General features: G+C 37.2%; 1 protein-coding gene and 1 long non-coding RNA gene across 2 annotated transcripts; both read left to right on the plus strand.

Moving 5' to 3' along the window:
- The first annotated feature begins 473 nt into the window (after nucleotides 1-473).
- LOC107870586 lies at nucleotides 474-16,211 on the plus strand. Its single transcript, XM_016717156.2, is given in 5 exon segments — nucleotides 474-753; nucleotides 12,854-12,913; nucleotides 14,279-14,582; nucleotides 15,423-15,524; nucleotides 15,526-16,211. Coding segments are annotated over 5 exon segments (1,104 nt in total). The 5' UTR covers nucleotides 474-587; the 3' UTR covers nucleotides 15,998-16,211.
- On the plus strand, nucleotides 13,106-14,272 carry LOC124898743. Its single transcript, XR_007055511.1, has 3 exons — nucleotides 13,106-13,257; nucleotides 13,419-13,494; nucleotides 13,662-14,272. It is a non-coding gene; the product is annotated as an uncharacterized LOC124898743 (long non-coding RNA).
- Nucleotides 16,212-22,291: the final 6,080 nt, after the last annotated feature.

The raw sequence follows: 22,291 nt of genomic DNA on the forward strand, positions 1-22,291 counted from the left end.
TGATTGTGGTATCTTGAGATTGTCCTGATAAAATATTAAAAAGTGTCTCCTATATTTGCTAATTAATAATTGCTTAAAATTTAGTGACTTGTAATATTTTAATACTCGATATTGATATTATTTACTATGCTTAAATTAGTTCAGGCAGTGATATACTAGTCAATAGTTAGTAATATTTTCTAAAATATATTTTTCACTCACCAACCAAACACTAGAAAATATATTTCTGAAAAATATTTTCTACTCATCAATCAAACACCATAAAATATTTTTCATTCACTAACCAAATATAAAAAAATAAGTAGAAAATCAACTTATTTTCCAAAAAAATTTTTTCCAGTAAAAAATTTTCCATGAAAAAATATTTTCCATCTACCAAACACTCCGAAAGAGAATATTTTTCAATCCTTACCCTTGACCTCGGGTGATCAAAGATGTCACCAATATTAATTGAGACATATAAAGGCACCCTCAATTTATTTTTCTCCACTAGGTTTCGTAATATTGTTGTAGAAAGAAAGAAAGCTAGGATATAACGAAGTGAGCCCCGAAAGAGAATCGCCACACAGTGCGGCATCAAGCGCAACATGGGTTCGCGAGAGAAGGGCCAGCCGACGCTGCATCTGAGCAGCCTAGTTGTACGGCCCACCGACAGCGGCGAAGAAAATGGTGCCGGTAGCGACTACGAGCCAGGTGAAGTTCGTCGGGATGCGCCGCCGTATTCACGTTCCGATCGATTCTCTGATAAGCATGGTTCGTCCTTTGCGACACCTTTTCTTCTCATTTCGTTTCACGATAATTTCTCCAATTGTTTATCAATTTTGAAGTCAATTTGTTAACTGCTTGGATAGTTTTGTGGATCTTCACGAGGGCGGGGGAAACCCTAGATCAAACCTCTAACATAAAAGTAAATTGATCTGATTGTTGATGAAAGTTATAATTGTTTATTTTTGCTTCAACTTCAGAATTGAATAAAATAACTATCTATGTCCATGTGGATTTTACTACTCATAGCTGTTGGAAATGGAGTAGCTGTTTGGGTTTACTAAATATTTAGTAGTCTCTTTTTTCTCTTTTTTCTCTTGGAGGATGAGGCCTGTCATTCTTTTCATATTACATATATTGTATCTTTCTTTTAGATGGGGTTAACTGATGGACTTTCAAAGGGCTGCGGCTTACTTTTTGGCGTGTGATTGTTGACAATTGTCTCATTGGGTTTACACATTTATATCTTTTGCTGCATTAAGTTAAGTTAATTTGACATCAACAATGGTAACCCCAAACAGTTGGGATCCCCTAAATGAATCCTACTCTTGGGGCTTATTACATTCCATTGCTTGATATTTTTTTTGGGGACAAATCAGGGATTCCTTAAATTAGGGTTTCTCCAAGTCTTACATCTATTCATACAATTGTAATCTTTGCATTAAGTTTTACTGATGCCTTTCTTGTGAGCTATCTTTATGGCTTGTAGTTTTTACGTTGTTTTGATTGCGTTCTTGACTGTTTTGTTTTTCTTCCCTTTGATTGGTCCGCATCTACTTGTTCTATGAATAGGTGTAATTGGAAATTTGTCTTGATCTTCTAGCCCGTTGCTTTTAGCCATTACATATTTGTTTTAAGCCTTACCTGTTTGCGCGCCTCCTTATTTTCTCCTTTTTTGAGTAGTGACTTTGGTGGTCAATGGTAGAGTAGGGTCATGTCATAGGTTGGGGATCGGGGTCCAGGGTGAGGTCTAGGTTTTGGTATGGGTCTTGGGGCGAGTTCGGTGTTGGGGTGAAGGGGAGTAGGGTTAAGTGGGATAAGGGAGTTTCTAGGTTGAGAGTCGGGTCATGGAACGTAGGGACTCTTCGAGGTAAGTCCATAAAGCTCGTGAAGATTCTTAGGAAAAGAGGATTAGTATAGCTTATGTCCAGGAGACCAAATGGGTAGGTTTAAAGATGAAGGATATGGACGAATATAAGTTGTGGTACTCGGGTAGCGTGAGGCATAGGAACAAGCAGTGTTATCAATGGCGAGCACCATGTCGCCAATGGCGATTGGTGAGGCAAGGCAAGACAATGTTGCCATTTGCCTTTGTGGCGATGCCACCTTCGAAAGACGACACCAAGGTAAGAATGGAGACGAAGCGAGAAAGGTGATGTGATTAGAAAATAAACTACTAAACATGAAATTACTCCTAAGAAACCAAAAATCAGCAACTAGAGAAGAGTAGATGAAGAAGAGAACACACGGATTCAAACCAAAAAAAGAGAAAATTGCATAAATGTGAAGGATAGATAGTGAGACATACACCTACACCAATGAATAGCACCAAGGTGTGTATCAAACACCAAGACACACAATACTAATGGAGGATAACACCACACTCTTAGGTGGACACAAAGGGATCAACTCCTCAAGCACCCACCTTTCTTGCCAAAATGTCAACTCAAGTGAATCCACACTCAAGCTAACCCTAGTTTCAATGTCTTTTCCAAGACCTACACTACAATGGCTTTTCCAAGCCCTACACTAAGGAAAGAAAATACAATGAGTTTCACTTAATCAATTCTTCAAAACTATGAAAAATAGAAGCCTAATTGTCTATTTATACTTATTACAAACAAAGACTAAAATACCCATTAAGGGTGCTCCTTTGGAGTGTAAAAGAGGCGTCTTAAAAGACCATAATACCCTTAAGTTGAGGTGCCTTTGGAGTGTATCCAAGGTTGCCTTGGATTATATTCATGGTCCCTCTTCACATATTAACACACTCCCTTGGATGAATGCCATATACTCTCACGAGCCTCCATCTTCATAAATGGCGCCTTGTGTGTTTGGACTTGATGAATGTCGCCTCTTTCATGCTCTCAAAATCGAGTATGGTTCATTCTTCAAGGCTTATGGTCCTTGGGTTAGCATCAAGGCAAGCATCCAAGCAACCTTCCACGCACGGGATTGCTTTATGTCTTGCTCAAAACGGGCCTTCCTTGCATATTCTTGTTCCCTCAGGGTAACCAAGTCTTGAGCCTTTAGGTGTTGGCCTCCAAAGAAGTCATCAAAAGCTAAGTCGGCCATTTGATTTGTATCATCCTCCCTTTCTTGAAAAGGATTCGACCTCGAATCCAAATCTTGCAAAACCGAAGAGAGGACAAAAAATACAAACTCCTCATGGCATGAGGGTTAGGGTTAGCACAACAAATCATCTCAACATGCCAAGGTTGCACATATTTGCAATATAACCAAGGATCATTTGAATTAAATATTAAAATTTCAATGAAAGATGAACGAAGGATTTGGTTATGGGATTCACCAAAAGTGATACTTTGCTTGTCATGTAAACTAAGAAACAAGTTGGGTGCGCCAACATCATCAATTCTATATTTGGCACCGAGGTCAAATGGGAAGAGTGGCCATAGACACGGGTCTAGACAACACTCTCCTTTCCCGTAGGCTTCACCCAAACTACACGACATACTCTCTACAATAGCATACATATCATCAAAAGCAAGTAGAGAGTAGAGAAAGGTATCACTCAAGTCAACTTCTACTAAGGTGTCTTCGTGTATGTACTCACCACTAGTTTCAACATCATCGCCATAAGTACTCTCAACAATAAGGTCACACATAGTAGAAGAAGTAATTTCCAAGCAATGGACACTTTCTCCTTTTATGGAAGATCCCTCAAGTAGACACATACCACCATAAAAATCAAAGGGATTAGTGCTTAAGTCTTTACAAAAAACAAGCAATTCACCCTCATAATTATCAAACAAAGGTGAAGTGTCATACAAAGGATCACATTTGCAATCATTTTTCAAGGAAAATCCGCCTATTGGGTTTCTTAAATATTCAAGCAAATCAAAGCATTCATCACCTAATTGGTTATTCCTTTCCAAGACTACACATTCCTTATCTTTAAGAGTGCTCTCATTTTTCAAGAAGAGAGTTTCATCTTTAGGAGGAATGTTGTCACACCATAGTGGGTTAGCATATAGGCTATAGCCTCCAAAGTAAGCTATACCATCCTTTTCACCACTAGGCTCATTAGGAGTGTTTATATCATTTTCAAAGAAGACATTATTCCAAAAGAGAGCATGATCTAATCCACGGGCAGATTCGAAACGCGTGAGTTCTTCACTCTCTAAAAGATCAATATCAAGTTTCAAAGCGGTGTCAAGAACAAGATTGTTTCGAGAATAACTCTCGGGTTCGCTCCCATTTTGTTGACCAACATTATTAAATTCTTCACTCACTTGAGTTCTATTAATTACAACACACATAACCTCAAGTGGTGGGCAATTTTCACACACGAGTTGATCAACACAAGTTTCACGAGACGATGTACGTTCATTTAACACAATGGCTTCAACACTAAGTGGACGTAAATCAATCTTACAAGAAGATTCAATTCGGTCATCAATAGGATCAACTAGTGTATCCACTCTCACAACATGTACATCATCAACAATAGGCACAGAATCAATAGATGATGTACTTTCATTCATCACATTGGCTTCAACACTAGGTGGACTTAAATTGATCTTACAAAAAGAGTCAATTCGGTCATCAATAGGATCAGCTAGTGTATCCACACTCACAACATGTACATCATCATCAAGAGGCAAAGAAACAATAGACTCACAAATAGATAAGCTACCACTCACGCTCAATAGGCTACTAGCCACACAATCATCGTTCACATGCACAAAAGTGTAAGAGTTAGCTATTTTACCTTTTAAGTTCTTGAGCACATTCTTCTTTGCCTTGGTTAGGATCATGGCAGCCCAATTTCTCCTTTGACAAGCTCGCATCAATAGGGAGTTTGTCAAGTCTTCTCCCTTGTTTCACCTCTTTATCTCTTTTCCTGAAATTGGGATTTAGTGCACTAAGCATTTGGCATATCTTTTCAATGGTTTGTATGCAATTTTCAGCATGGACAATGAAGCTATCACAATGGTCATTGATGCGATCAAACGTGGCATTAAAATTATTGGCATCCATGGTACCTAAAAGAAAGAAAGAAACCTACAAAACGAACAAACAAGTTAGTTCAAATATCCTCACCAACTCTCTCACTCTCGGATTCTTACCTCACACGTGGTCTCTGAAGTGTTAAAACTTTGGCATGTACTTGGCAAGTGAGTGAGGGATGATTCTACTTTGGCCCGGAATGGATTTTCGTTTGATATGACTCAAAGAAAATTGCTTATGGACTTGAACCAATAAGTTACAATGAATTACAAACGATAAAAGCACAAAAGAAACGTAGACACCAAACAAAAAACTCTACACTAATTATCAACCTAGTAGGTAGTTACTAGTTTGGTAATTAGTGGTAGAATCAACACAAAAGCAACTAGAAACAACAAATGGAAACTTAGAAATCTAATTTAAGACTTAATTTGGTTGTTTATATAAGCGATGATGTGCCAGCTTGTGATTGGACGTCACTTTTCAAAATTTTCAATTCCCAATTCACTTGTTTCGGCCAAACACACATAGGAGAAGAAGAAATTTCGGTTTTAGGGGGGGAATTGAAGGTTTGAAGCCTTTTTGGATCTTTAAATAAATTCAAAATGGATTGGTCCCCTCAAGTGTACTTTCAATTGTACTTGTTTGTCCCCTTGTCCCCTCTTCCTTTTTGGAAGACTTAGAATATGCTAGGGAATATTCTTGTGCAAACACTTACTTAGTACACTCTTTTTCTTCTCCCTTTTTGGATCAAACAAGCTACTTGAATATTCTTCTTCAACAAGATTTGAAGATGATGGATGAACAAGATGAATATTCAAGAGTTGACCAAGGTTTGACCACTAGGCAAATGAACCCCAAATTCAAATTTTCTTTTAGATCTAGGTTCCTTTAGCCAAGACAAGTTAAAATATCAACAGATCAGCCACAACACGCCACAAACAAGGTATTCGCCACGAAATCCCACCTTTAAAAGCTTCAAACAAGGCACAACAATGGTGGATCTAGCTCAAACACAACCAAATCTTGTTCTAAACTTAGATCTAGACCCTTTAAGTGCTAGAAAACAAGAATCTAACACTAGAAACTATCAAAACAATCTAAAAATTGGTAGATCTAGGCTAAGAAATTTGGCTATCAAACACACAAGATTCAACACTTATTTTGCATTTTTTTTTGACTCTAGACTCTTTTTTTGTTGAGATTTTCTTAGATCCAAGGCTTAGAGTTGTAGGAACAACTCTAATACATGGCTCTGATACCAAATGATAAGAAAATAAACTACTAAACATGAAATTACTCCTAAGAAATCAAAATTCAACAACTAGAGAAGAGTAGATGAAGAAGAGAACACACGGATTCAAACCAAAAGAAGAGAAAATTGCCTAAATGTGAAGGATAGATAGTGAGACACACCCCTACACCAATGAATAGCACCAAGGTGTGTATCAAACACCAAGACATACAACACCAATGGAGGATAACACCACACTCTTAGGCGGACACAAAGGGATCAACTCCTTAAGCACCTACCTTTTTTGTCAAAATGTCAACTCAAGTGAATCCACACTCAAGCTAACCCTAGTTTCAATGTCTTTTCCAAGACCTACATTACAATGAATTTTCCAAGCCCTACACTAAGGAAAGAAAATACAATTTGAGTTTCACTCAATCAATTCTTCAAAACTATGGAAAATAGAAGCCTAATTGTCTATTTATACTTAATACAAACAAAGACTAAAATACCCTTAATGAAGGGTGCTCCTTTGGAGTCTAAAAGAGGCATCTTAATAGACCATAATACCCCTAAGTTGAGGTGCCTTTGGAGTGTATCCAAGGTTGCCTTGGAGTATATTCATGGTCCCTCTTCACATATTAGCACTCTCCCTTGGATGAATGCCACACTCTCTCACGAGCCTCTATCTTCATAAATGGCGCCTTGTGTGTTTGGACTTGATGAATGGCGCCTTTTTCATGCTCTCAAAATCGAGTATGGTTCATTCTTCAAGGCTTATGGTCCTCGGGTTAGCATCAAGGCAAGCATCCAAGCAACCTTCTACGCACGGGATTGCTTTATGTTTTACTCAAAACGGGCCTTCCTTGCATATTCTTGTGCCCTTGGGGTGACCAAGTCTTGAGCCTTTAGGTGTTTGCCTCCAAAGAAGTCATCAAAAGCTAAGGCTGCCATTTGATTTGTATCACGATGAGGCGAGAAAGGCGACACCTTTTGTTTTATATTGTTTTTAAATTAAGACTTTAAGGATAAAATGTAATTTTAGGGCTTTTATTTCCATATTTTCTTCGACTATTACCATTACCATTCGAGTTCGACTCACAACTGCCCAACTTGCGACTTCGGCGGGTGGCAACTCGCGACTGGTACGTAACTTTGTTTTTTTTCCTTTTCTACTTTCTTTTATTTTCTTCTTCTGATTTCTCCTATGATTTCTTCTTCAAATCAGTTCATGTCTTCCTTTGATTCATTTTACTTCTAGTTTTTTTCACACAGACACTCACAATAGACATAATGCTTATTGTTTTTGAATTCTCATAACTTTTATAATGTACTAATTAATATCATTGTTGTTTGATCATTAACAATAATTTCAATGGCATTTGTGTCTCAATTTAATAGTAACAAACAAAAAGGCATTGGATGGAATTATGGTTCGCAAGGACCAACAAAAGATTCGGTGATATGTAATTTTTTTCAATGACCATTGAGTCTTGAGTCGTTCAAGTTCTAGCCTTTTAGTATCTACTATCTATTTTTAGTTTTTTACTTGAAATATTTGCTAATATATTATTGCTATTAAGATTTTTGTTATTTATATATATATAATAATTTAATATTTTAATTTTTGGTATTAATTGTTGCCGCACTTTCAAAAGGTGATTGCCTTGTCGCTCACCTCGTTGCATAGCGAGGCAGAGCCTTTGTTGCCTTTCGCTGTCCAAAACACTAGGAACGGTGTAGGTGTTTTAGTTGATAATGAGCTTAGAAGGTAGGTGGTGGAGGTCAAGCGGTTCAACGATAATACAAGTATGATCATGATCATGACACTTTTTGAGTATTTTTGTAGACTAGTTACTAAAGGGCCTTTTTGTCATTTTGTCTATTATTGTAATGTAGTATAAATAGAACATTGTAGGGTTTATTTCTTTAGTTGCTTAATGATATTGCGAGAACACTCTTCTTAGAGAGAGTCCCAAAATCGTAACTAGGGCCATATACAAGTGTGGAATCACTTGTGTGTTGCATTGCTTGATACATTGGTGCTTGGGTGGTGGACGCCTCTCTTGTGTCAATTGTAAGAGATACGTGATTGTAGTGTGTAGTGTTAAGGGTCCAAGAGTGTCATATGTTCTTGGGTTCTTAACATTATACCTCCATTTGTCTATCTTTCTATCTTTATTTTGTTGTAACTATTGGTAGTGTTCTTGTTGTGTAACCTTGTAACCGTTCTATTGTTGAAATCTTATTGTGTTGTTCATCTTCTTTTTGTTGTTACATTAGGTTGGCTGTTTTGGTATCAAATATACCATTATATCTTGTATTCTTGTTGTTGGTAGTGAATCCGAGAGTGGTCACCAAAGGAGTCCTCGGTTCTTCAAACTTGTAGATTGTTTTGGTGTATATTTGTGCCTTTCCTTGTATTTCTTGTATCAAATGATAAGGTGATGTTGATTAAGTTGGTTATTGGGGGTCTACGACAAACATTATTAGTGCCTACGCTCTGCAAATGGGCTTGGACGAGGAGAAGATTTTTTAGGAGGTTTGGATGAGGTGGTGAGAGGTATCTCGGGCACTGAGAAGCTTCGCATAAGAGGTGATTTTAGTGGGCATATCAGGTCATTTTCGAAAGGCTATGACGATGTGCATGGAGGTTTCAGTTATAGGGAGATGAATGAAGGAGGAGCCTCACTTTTGTATTTTGCTAGGGCCTTTGGGTTGGCGGTAGCGAATTCGAGCTTCCCACAGAAGGAGGAGTACCTTATTACCTTTCATAGTTCAATGGCCAAGACTCAGATAGACTTTTTGCTCCTTAGAAAAGGTGATAGAGTGCTATGAAAAGATTGTAAGGTCATACCTAGCGAGTGTCTTCTGACCCAACATAAGTTTTTAGTGATGGACTTGGAATTCAAGAAGGGCAGAAAGAAGGGGGGTGGGGAGGAACGACCCAGGATTAGGTGGGGAAGCTTGACTATGAATAGTGCTTTGGAGATAGGGGAGCAATTAACGTCTAGGGGGACTTAGGAGTGTAGAAGGGATGTGGATAGCATGTCGGAGATGGTTGCCAGGTGCATCAGGGAGACCACCAAAGAGGTGTTGGGTGTCTCGAGAGGCCGATCTAGCAAGAACAAGGGGGATTGGTGGTGGAACAACAAAGTTAAAAAGAAGGTGAAGACTAAATAGTTGGCTTATGCAAAGTTGGTTGAGATCAAGGGTGATGAGGAGAAGGGAATGAATAGGGAGGAGTATAAGTTAGCTAGGACAGAGGCTAAGTTAGCGGTTACAGTGGCTAAGACGCCAACTTTTGAAAGCTTGTATGTGTCTTTAGAAGAAAAAGGTGGGGATAAGAGGTTGTATATGCTTGCCAAGACTAAGGAGCGGAGGGCCCGTGATTTGGATCAAGTGAAGTGCATCAAATGGGAGGATGACGAAGTGTTGGCAGAGGATACCGTCATTAGGAGGAGGTGACCGTCTTATTTTCATAACTTTTGAACGACGAAAGGGACAAAGGTTAGGTGGCAGTCTTATTTCCATAGACTTTTGAATGACGAGGGGGACAAAGGTTTCATGCTGGGTACTTGGAGCACTTTGAGAGATGTCGTGATTATGCTTGTGATTATGCTTATGGTTATTGTAGGCGTATTAAGGTTAATGAGGTCAAGTGGGCTATTCGTAGGATCTATAAGGGTAGGGCGACTGGGCCAAACAAGATTTCGGTGGAGTTTAGGAGGAGCACTGGCCGAGAAGGTTTAGAGTGGCTGACAAGGTTGTTTAACATTATATTTAGGTTGGCAAAGATGCTCGAAGCTTGGAGATATGGAGTATGATGATTCCATTATATAAGAACAAGGGGGATATATAGAGTTGCAACAATTATAGGGGTATCAAGTTGTTGAGTCATACTGCGAAGGTTTGGGAAAGAGTTGTAGAGTTGAGGCGGAGAAGGATCGTGACAATTTCTGAAAATAAATTTGATTTCATGCCAGATCGTTTGACAACTAAGGCTATTCACCTTGTGAGGAGACTTAGTGGAGCAGTATAAGGAGCGGAAGGACTTAGACATGGTGCTCATCAATTTTGAGAAGACGTATGACAAATTATCCAGAGAGGTTCTGTGGAGGTGCTTTGAGGCTAGAGTTGTGCTCGTGGCGTATACTAGGTCGATTTAGGACATATATGACGGAGCGAAGACGCATGAGATGACAGGAGGAAATTCAGATCACTTTCCCGTTTTGACAGGGTTGCAATTGGGGTCGACTCTTAGTCCGTTTTTATTTGCATTGATAATGGATGTTTTGATGCGGTACATTCAAGGGGAGGTGCCTTGGTGTATGTTATTTGCTGATGATGTAGTGCTAATTGACGAGACTTGGGGAGGAGTTAATAATAAGTTTGAGTTTTGGAGATAAACCCTTGATTCTAAAGGGTTTAGGCTGAGAAGGATCAAGACAGAGTACTTGGAAGTAAGTTCAGTGATTTGATGTATAAGACAGATATGGTAGTGAAGCTGGATTCTTAGGCCCTTCGGAAGGGAGAGTTTCATGTACCTTGGGTCTATGAGTCAGGAGAATGGGGAGATTGATGAGGATGGTATGCACTGTATTGGTGTAAAGTGGTTGAAATGGAGGCTTGCTTCGGTAGTCTTGTGTGATAAGAAAGTGCCTCCTAAGCTTAAAGGTAAGTTGTATAGAGTGAGAGTTCGACCCGCTATGTTGTATGGAGCAGAGTCTTGGCCAGTTAAGAACTCCCACATCCAAAAGTTCAAGGTGGTGGAGATGAGGATATTGCAACGGATGTGTGAACTTATTAGGAGAGATAGGGTTAGAAATGAGATTATTCGAGAGAAGATAGAGTGGCCTCGGTGGAAGACAATGGTTTGGGCATGTGATGATGAGGTGCTTGGATGCCCCTAACGGAGGTGTGAGAGGGTGGCTATGGATGGTTTTATGAGAGGTAGAGGTAGGCCGAAGAAATATTTGGGGAGGTGATTAGGCATGACATGAAGCAGTTGCAGCTTACGGAGGACATGACCCTCGATGGAGGATGCGGATTAGGGTAGAGGGTTAGTGGGTAGGAGTGTGTCCTTACTAATTGGGAGGAGTGCTTTGTGTGTAGTTGTGCTTGTAGTCATAGTGTTATGCATGTGTGTTGTAGTTTTTTTTTTGTGTGGTGGTTTGGTGTTGTTGGTGATTTCGGATAGATAGTTTATAGTATTAATCTATAGGTGTCTTGTTACTTGTATCATTCTGCTGTGTGTTTTTATGTTTTTGTTTGTTATATTGGTGTTTTCCTAAGTCGGGGTTATATAAGAAACAACCTCTACTTCATCTATGGACAGCATACATTTTACCCTCCCCAGACCCCACTTTGTGGGAATACACAGGGTATGTTGTTGTAATCTATGACCAAAAGGCCTCCGCATGAAAAAGAATTTAACCAAAAGGACTTGTCAGAAACCTTGTTTGTTTTAAGTGTGCCAATGATGGCTAACCTAAACTTCAAATAGCTACTATGGTTTATAACAATTCGTTGCTTCCAATTTGTTTCGTTTTTCATTTAGCCCATATTATTTCTAAGACATTTTATGTATTTTTGGACAAATTTACTATCTTTGATTGTAGTTCATCTTCAGTTAACATAGTGTTATTGTCCATAGTTCACTGATTGACATTGGTCTTGTGTAGTATGATTAAATCATCTTAGTCATCTTTTCCTCTGGTTGTCACTTGCACTTTTTGTCTATAAGTTCATTTTCTCATTCTCTATTAATTTCGTATGATAGAGAATCATCTTAATATTCTCATTTCGGTGAGCTTCTGTCTTGTGTGGTGGGTATGTTGGGTCTTTAGAGGCTCAACAATCTCTTCATTTAGTATAGCTGGTCTCACCAACCAGTCTCTTTTCTCTTTGCTATATATATGTGTATGTTGCATAACACCCTCATAGCACATTTCCAGTTTGGTCATGCTATTTAGTTCAATGTCTTACAATTTCATCTATCATGCCATTATTCTAAAAGGCTGAGCATTGATATTTGAATTGTTTTTATTTTGGCACATAATTTTGTTTAGTCTTGTTTCAAAATTTTCTTATTTATGCTAAACTTGTTGTGCATACATCCTATCTTACTTTTAATTGTCCTAAAGCCTTTACTTTACGGTGTTCCCTTCAAGCTTTTGAGGTTAACTACCTCGCTGGTTTCATCAATTAAAGTGACAACGTTCCTGAAAGTATAAACCATGAAACTCATCTTGTATATTATTTGGTGAACTCATAAGCTGCTAGCTTAAACAAGTAGAGGCTCAACTTTGTTTTAATCTTCTTTACTTTTTCCCCCTAATTTTTGTATGTTCTAGTTCATAATCAATTCCTTCATATAGTGGCTACAGTTTGACTCTTCTTATCGTCCTTGAATCCACTTGTTAGGGGCTCTTGCTATAGATAATATTAATGAGGTAGTTGGGAGATTTGCAGGCTTTAGGCAATCACCAAGACAAATTTGACAGATCTATTTCATCAGGCAGATCTTTTTCGTGCCAAGCCTCTGCATTTCTCAGCGAGATGTAACACCATTTATCCACCTACTTGATTCCCATTGTTGCTCTCCAGTATCACTTTACGGAGTGTTGAATTGTGAATGAATTCTGCTATTGTGTTTTACAGCTGAGCACTTTTCCTGGTGCAAGAACTTTGGTCTTGAAGAAGGCACATGGTGGGGTTCTGGTGAGAAATTTTGTTGGGGTATTTTGAACAGGAAACAGTTTATGTCAAGTAATATATTTTATGGACTTTTGCATGAGCTGTGAACTCTTTGTATCGTGTTGTGTTTCATGGGATGCTCTATTGATGGCCAGCTAGTATGGAATTGGTAAATTATCTCTTGGAAGGAAATTGAGAATGTTACATGAGGTATCTGACTGATCCATCATTGAATGGTTGATCATGTGAATGAAGTGTTTTTGATTGTCTTTGTAGTTGTATTTTGGAAATTCTGCAAGGGTGATGAGTCGTAACTGGTGAAATGTGACAAAGCCCTCAACTCCTTATGAAGCAACAGATATCATTTGGTAGACACTGATTGCCTGGTTAATGGTTTTCGAGTCCCTCCCAATCCTTGTGATTTGGATTCAGGGAAATTGATGAATGTTTTGTCTTTTCAGTTTTTTGCTTTCTCCAATTAGCAGTGGTTTTTGGATTTATTCTTTTAGTACTTTATTTTGCTGGTTAGGTAGGAGTTGAATTGCGCATGCATGGGGATTATTTGCTTTGCTCCAGATAAAATTTTGGTGAATAAGAGATTCCATGTAAGTTACGACGCATCAGTTCCATTTAGAAGCTTGAACTTAATAGGTCTTATCCACATACTGTGAGCTGGTTTGTGGAAGGGGTTTGTCGAGTTCAGTGATTGGGTTTTTTCAGCCATTTGCACAAGTGTTTACAATGGTTATGGTTGGTTTCATTCAATTTGCAGTCCTTTGGCTAAGGAGTTGGATTTTGACTCAATTGTTAGCAGTTTGGTAATTTTATGGCATGCTTGGATTGTTAGCAGTTCGGTAATTGTAAGGTCTCTTGGCTCTGGTGCAGTTTGGAGTCTGGTCTGAAGTTTCCCATTACTGCTTAAGTTGTTAGTTGTTGGTTGTTTCTCATCAATGAATACGGGTATTCTATTTGATTTGTTTAGAAGGAATTAATGTCAACCGTGAAATGAGTGTCACCATGCTACTGGCTTCACATTTAGTAACCAGGTCTATTTTTCCTCGAGGATTTTTCAATAAATTATCATGTCAGGTGTGGATGGTACGGAAAAATGTAGTTTCTACGGTTGATGCTCTGTAATAATTCATGTAATTTGTGACATAACTTTGAAGACAGTTGTCCTCTGAGATTCACATTCTCTTCATGCTACTACTCTTTTCTCTTATTATCGACAAGAAATTCTGAACAATGGTAACTGGTTGCACAAGTGTAGTCCAATTGTTGTTGCCATTTCATGGGTTCCACACTGCAGCTTAATTAGGAACTAATATGGGTAACTTTCTCTCATGATATAGCGCCCTCTTATGTTTGGGATTCACTGGATTTTTTCAGGATGTAGAGCGCATGCAGGTTCTGTTTCACCTGTGCGCCATAGGAATGCAGATCATCGGTATAGTCCTGATTTTGATCATTCACGTGGCCTACCACGTAGTCGTGGATTTGGTAGCAGTAGAGATCCTGGTAGACATCGAGGCTATTCACCCCCTTCTGGTCGTGGGAGAGAAGCTGGCAGGTTTGTGTGCAGAAGTTCTGATGGACCTGGTTATGGTGCAGGGCAAGTTAGAGGAGAAGGTCTTCCTAGAAGTAATCCAAATGTACGGCCAAGAGATGGTGATTGGATGTGCCCGGATCCCTTGTATGTTCTGTTTCTTTCTTGCCCCTATTTCTTTTAGCATTGAGTTGTCCTTTGAATGTGTTTCATTTCTTTTCTCCTAAACTTATGTTTTTCTTTTAGTGCCTGAAAATGTTATCCTCTCTCTCTTAAGAATTGTGACTCAGTAGAGGTCCTTTAGTTGAATGCATTGAATTAATTGAGCGTTTCAATGTGTCGTAGATAAGGATAGTTTTCATGGGAGTCATCTCTTTATATTTTTTGGAAACAACTTTCGTTCGAAGGACTTGAAATATGATTCTAATCATTGGTTTGAATTGCACTGTAAATGATTTTTGCATCTCTGATTCCTGCGACTTGCCTTCAGGTCTCCATAGCTAGTAGCCAGTTGGAGCATGACTTATATTGGAAATTGCTCATGCTAGGAGTTCTGATTTTTCAAGGTTTAGAATAAATTTAAGTGACAAATAAACCATAGTTTATGCAAGAAGAGCTTAGACAAAAATAATTTTGTTGCTAACTAAGAAACTAGCAAGAACGTTGAATGGATTTATTGAGTTCTTTTCTTGATTATTTGTAATGTTTGAACTGCTTCAGTAGTTTTAAGTTCTAGAAGTAGATTTTCAAAGGACTGTATATACTTTGATTTGTGGAAGCACAAATGATAGGGGATTACCAGGCAGGCATACACATAACTGAAAAGCATAAGCATTATTGCTGTTTCAATGAGTATCTTGCTGGTTATCTGTGCCTGTGGATAAGAACCGTGTGACTGCTTACTCCTACTAAGAAAAAGGGGAAGTAAAAATCTTCTGTTCTACATGTGTCAGTTGTGTATCTTACTCGCCTCTCCTGACATCGCAGGTGTAACAACTTGAACTTTGCCAGACGAGAGCACTGTAACAAGTGCAAAAGGCCTCGATATGCACCTCTGGGGAGTCCTAGGAGGGCTTATCATTGCCCACCCCCCCCCTGGTCGCATTCCTGGGCCTCCAATCAACCGTTCTCCAGGAAGGTTAGTGAATGGATATAGGTCCCCTCGTGGCTGGGCTAGAGATGACCCCAGAGATTTCAGAGCTGGGGTTCCCCATTCCAGATACGAAGGGAGGTTTGCAGATCTGCCAATCCGTAGAGATAGGCCTGATTTTGCTGATGCTGATTGTAGGGCCCAGAGTAGGTTTGAAAGGCCTCCAGCCCTGGATTGGGGACATAGAGAGCATGGGAGAGAGAGCTATTTAAGCGAGAGGAAAGGTTATGAAAGGCGAATACCATCTCCACCTCATCCACCAGTTCTACCACCTCGTGGTCAATGGCCCCGGGATATCAGGGAAAGAAGTCGTTCTCCAGTGAGAGGCGGACCACCACCCAAAGACTATCGCCGTGATTTATACATCGGAAGGGGACGAGATGATCGGCGTGTTGGACGAGATGCTTTTTAGCTGGTGTTGAGATAATTATATTTGATGTACGTTTTCTGGTTAGCAAAGTTAAAAGCGACCCAAATATTTTACTAGGACTGGTATTATCCAAGCACATATTTTCTATCAAGTTCAGAACCTGTTTATGTACTTCAATTGTGCAGCCATTTGCATTTGCTGAACCAGACATAGTATTTTGGACGTTCCCTTTTTATTTAATCCCTTTGACTCGACATATTCTTATTTCTTAGCATGTCGTGTGGTATTGCTGCGGCAATTATTAGAATTTGTCGTCGTAGTACTGTTATTAGATGGATAACATTGGGAGGCTGCTTTCCATGTTCTCTTATATAATAAGCAGCAGCTGTGCTACTTGAGGTGTCTGTATCATCGACATGCCTGTATATCGACATGTTTGCTTGGTATTTCATGCTTGCTCATTTCGGCTGCAATTCTTAGCCCCATCGACTCTCCACGTAAGCCTCTCCAATAACAAATGCATTATGATTTTGTTTGTTTTTCACTTGACTTTTGGTTTTAGAAAAAGTTATTCTATTTGTCAGTAGCATAATTTTAATTCTTTTTATTTATTTCTAAAGAGTTTTGGCACAGCTTATTGTAAAGCTTTTATTTTTTCCTTGATATTCTCTTTGGGAAGAATTTGTATGCGGAATGGGATAAAAAGAGATGCCATAAAGAGATGATCTCATAAAATTATTTTACTCTATTATATTAGTATAAGTGGTCGGATAAAATAATTTTGAGATTGCTTAATACTTTAAATTAAACATGAAATTGTTATGAAATATAAAATAAAGAATAATGAAGAAGAGTAGAGAAAGAAGAAAGAGTAACTGTTATTTCTCTTGAGGGATAAGAGATCATAAGATTGAGGATATAATGAATAAAACCTCTCTATTTGGAAGGGAAAGTACTCTTAGTTTTTGACTAAAAGACAGTTACTTCAAATTCTTATAGATATCAGCTATATCTTGATAGATCTTATTAGATTTTATCTATATTCTTGATATACATTCATTATAATATAAATATATTTATAACACTCCCCTTTGAATGTCTAATTGATAGATAATGTGTCTTGTTAAAACCTTACTAGAAAAAATTCAGTGGAAAAGTAATTTAGTGAAGGAAAAAGAGTACACATCTCTAACAATACGCATATAGGTTGCCTCATTAAAAACCTTACAAGGAAAATTCAGTGGGACAAAGCCTCGTAAGGAAAAAAGAGTTCAACGCGTATTAACTCCCCCTAATGAGATCATTCTTGATCCTTTGCATCTCGATCTTGTGCACCATTTTCTTGAAAGTTGCAATTGGAGGAGACTTGGTGAATAAATCAGCCACATTGTCACTTGAACAAATCTATTGCACGTTGATATCTCTATTCTTTTGTAGCTCATGTATGTACAAAAGCTTTGATGAATTGTGCTTCGTTCAATCCCCTTTTATGAATCCTCCATTAAAATGTGCTATGCATGCTGCATTTTCTCTGTATAAAATTGTGGGTACATTTTCACATTTCAAACCACAATTTTTTCGATTGAGATGTATCATGGACCTTAACCATACACATTCTCGGCTTGCTTCATGAATAACTATTATTTCAGCATGATTCGATGAGGTGGCTACGATAGACTGCTTTGTATATCTCCAAGACATGGCAGTATCCCCACATGTGAACACATTGCATGTTTAAGATCTAGATTTATGCGGGTTAAATAAATCTCCAGCATCAACATAATCAATAAGATCATAACTGCAAAAATGAGCCCATATTAGTAGTCCCTTTTAGATACCGTAATATATGTTTGATCTCATTCCGATGTCTCCTAGTAGGAACAGAACCATACCTTGCTAACAAATTGACTGAAAAAGCAATATCAGGCCTTGTAGTATTTGCAAGATACATTAGTGCACCAATTGGACTAAGAGATGGTATTTCAGGACCAATCCAATTCGGTATGTTTCTCATTTCAGCAAATAATTTATTGCTTTTGAAACTCTACAAGAGTTTTTATAATATTTAAACCATCAATTTATCCCTTATAAGGATAATAAGCAAGTTTTACAGAAACTTTATATGCTTCAGGCATTTTGAATCCTTTAAGGATTTTCATATAGTTTTTTGTCTAGTGACAATATCCAACATTTCGTGTGTGACATCTTCTAGTGTCTGGGCTGCAAATCAAATAAGTTTTATGCTTACCGAAATTCATCCTTTCATGTTACTTGATAAATGTTTCTACGTTAGTATGCTTAAACAAACGTAGAATTTAGATTCTTGTATCTTTTACAATAGTGCACTAATATTGTATTAATTATATTGATGATACATCATTTCATATCGATTCACAATGTGACATAACATTTTGATATCTCATCACTTCATGATTTTCAAGTACCTGAACCTCTCATAAAGTTTCATGAAGTTTTATGTCATAGGCTCTTCAAGCACACATTGCCTTCTTATTATGATTATTTGCTCCTTATTCGTTTCAAGGATTATTTTATTTGGAATCGATTGGTCTACCACGCTTTACGTATGCATATACTTTGTCCTTTTGGGACACAAAATAGAAGTACTTGCAGCTTAATATGAGATGTTTTCGACATTTGACTTGAATTATCTTTTGAATGAGGATCTGATGATAACTCCTAACATATTTCATAGCTGCTTATAATCTCCTCCTTATGTTAGGAAAACTAACATACATCCTCTATTTCTTTGAGAAATTCATCTTTGTGAATCGTGGTATATTCATTAATCATATACCGCACATTAAAATTATTAGATGGAATAGTTGGTTCCTGACCTTGAACCAATAGAAAAGGAAGAAATAATCATAATTTATTGGTCTAATGCATACAAGTACTATTGTATGCAACATATCATATTTCAGACCAACACATGAAGCTTTGTTCTTATTAGCAATGGTTTAACTATTTATCGAAGGCATTCAGTGTCAAGCCTGTCATCAAGATGAGTTGTCCTAATTACATAATCCGAAAGTTATGCTCTTAACTCAATTTTATCGAGAAAACAACTTTATGAATGTCAAACTGCAGGTTGACAATGTATGTACATGTGATCATCTTATTGACGCATCTTTTCAAGATATCACTTGATAGGTGAACGGGCCCTTATTCACCTTTTAAACTTTTCAGATTTTTAGGAATCCAATCCCAATATTAATTGGTCCAACCAACTTATTATGAGAACAAACAACATTAAAAGTAATGAAGAATTTATTGATTCTTCAATATATGTTCAATATTCAGTATGCACATCTTTGGGGTGTCGCAATCATTCATGTCAATTTATGAACTTTTATTCTAGTAAACTTTAAGTTTAAATGACATGTGCTTTTGCATTAGTAAATTTCAGATTTACTATGACATGAGTAAATTTCAGATTTACTACTTTAGAAGTAAATTTCAAAATAACTCTTCTCAATTATTCAACCTCTTTCGGAGGTGAGTTGTGATACCATCACAATTAAGTGCACGTTTGCATTAATAAGCTTCTTATTCTCAGGAATGGAATATAATTGTGCCTTAAGCCTATCAAATTCCGATAACTTATAATCTCTTTCATGATATTGCTACTTCAAGAGCACATCGAGGCATACATGTCTTTCAAAGTATATCATATATTGCTACCACATTCACTTTAAGAATGGAGCAAATTGTCATCTTTCAGACCTATCATATATTGCTACCACATTTACTTCATGGAATGAAGCATATTCAATAAGATATGTTTCGTGAGTTTTCACCAAACACTTATTATTTTGCCTTAGCGATCATAATATATCAACAGTGGCGGAGCCACATGCAATTTAGAGGGTTCATCCGAACCCCCTTTGTTGGAAAATTATACTATTTTTATATGGTCAAAAATATTTTTATGTATGTATTATAGATGTTGAACCCCCTTCGACTAATCCATATATTTACTTCTGAACCCCCTTAAAGAAAAGTCTGGCTCCGCCACTGATCATCAATATGGTGCATTGAGATTCAAACTCAACGTCTTATCCGTATAAAGGCGTCTTAGGCATAAATCGATGGGACTTGAACCCAACATCTTATCATCATGGTGTATTAGAAATTTTAACCCAATGTCTTACCCTCTTAATGAGATGAGATTTAAATTCATCATCATATCTTTTAATAATATTGTTTTTCATGAACAAATTTAAAGCATAAGTGGTTCCAAACCAACTATTTTTCCTCAAATTCAACAATAATTATATCATTAGTAGCAAAAGACAAATAACATAAGGAATTACTAACCTTGAAATCCTTTAGATTTATAATCTCACCTTGTTTGGCAGAGTCTCGTGCTGATAACGTGTTATGAAATATAAAGCAAAGAATAATGAAGAAGAGTAGAGAAAGAAGAGAGAGTAATTATATTTCTCTTGAAGGATGAAAGATCATAATATTGAGGATATAATGAACAAAATTCCTCTATTTATAGGAAAAAATACAGACACTTCAAATCCTAGTTTCTGACTAAAAGACACTTCAAATCCCAGTTTCTGACTAAAAGACAGATACTTCAAATCCTGATGATATCAACTAGATCTTGATAGACATTATTAGATCTTATCTATATTCTTGATATACATTCACTATAATGTAAATACATTTATAACAGAAATAAAATTAATTTTAAATTTCATTCAAAAATGATGATTCTTATCCCACTGATCAAACGACTTCTGAGGATTTTGTTTGAAACAAATATAACAATAATATTAATATTAAGTTTATGCAGCTTCCTTATATAACTGTTTTGATATTTTTATTCATAGGATTCAATAAAACTATAGAAAAGATCAATAAATAAATAAATAAATAATATTTCATGATTTTTTTATCCAAAATAATGAGTCTAGTACATTTGAAATGTCTCTATAGACATCGAATTTTAGTTGGATTCTGCAAGAAGAATTTCAATTTCAATAGAGTTTTTGGAAGCTGCTTTATCATAATGATACCTTGGAGGCTATTTTGTCATAAACTTAAATTGTCCCTATTTAAAGTTAAAGGGTTACATATTCCCTTAAAAAGACATCTCCAATATCCTACAAAACATCTCTAATATCCTACAAAATCATGGATATTCATAAAGAGTTCATCCTATATTCAAAAAATGCACTACTAACGACCTTTGGATTACGAACAAATTCAAGAGAGAGAAATCAAGGGAGAGAGATTTGTACTCATATTGTTTATCAATAAAAAATTCTTGTTTCTTCATGTTTTGTTTGTGGTTGATGTTTATTTTTTCATGAATTAAAATTTGTTGCAAATAAATTGATACGTCTAGTGGGACCAAATCTGTCCTTCATCTCCTCTCATAAATCAAATCTGCGATCACAAACTGCAAAGATGGAAATTACTTCAAACCTCGTCTTTGAGTTCATCAAGTTTACACTTCGATAAGTCTTGAAGTAGGAGGCATTTGTAGATATATAAAATATGTGAGACAAGATGAACCCAATCTTGTTAGGGTTCTTGAAGGCTACTCTACCGTTAACCTAGCTTGTGGCTACTCAACGCAAAACTATAAATCATGTCTATTTAGAGGGCAACATATTCCCTTAAAGAGGTATCTCCAATATTTCATAAATTTCTAGGATATTTACAAAGAGATCAAAACCCTCTCTTATTGATAACCAAATATTTCAAAAAGATTTACAAAACCCTTCTTTCATTGATATCAAATTCAAATCTTCCCGCATTTGAGAAATATGCTACTAACGATTCTCAAATTTTGAAGAAAATTAATTCGAGGCATGTTTATACACCTAAGTGACATTATCTATGCACGTTGAGCTTAGTTTTGAGGATAACTTAGTGTGCTTAATGAAGTATAACATATTCTTTGTGTATTTTTGTGCTAAGTTTCATGTTTAGAGTATTTAAGGTGCATTTGAAATAAGTCAAAATTATCAAATAGAGTTTAGATGAGAAAACTAGTTAGGCTAGCCTAAGCTATGGTTGATCTAGTGTACTTTGATGAGCTTTATTGTGCTGTATGGACAAATGATTGTTAAGCCTCAGCACAAGCCATAAAGAGTGTGGGAACAAGGAATAAGTAGAAAGTATAGAACAAGAATTAGATGAAACTCACGTTGTGGGATTGGCCATGTGCCGCACCAACCAAAGAATAGGTGGCGGCCATGTGCTGCACCCCTTATAGCAGAGGTCTACTGGTTGGGCTGAGCTATATGTCTTAGGCGGCACCCCCTTGGCCATGCTATAGGCCATGCGACACAACCC

The sequence above is a fragment of the Capsicum annuum genome, chromosome 5 (genome assembly GCF_002878395.1).
Source record: "Capsicum annuum cultivar UCD-10X-F1 chromosome 5, UCD10Xv1.1, whole genome shotgun sequence".
Lineage (NCBI taxonomy): Eukaryota > Viridiplantae > Streptophyta > Magnoliopsida > Solanales > Solanaceae > Capsicum > Capsicum annuum.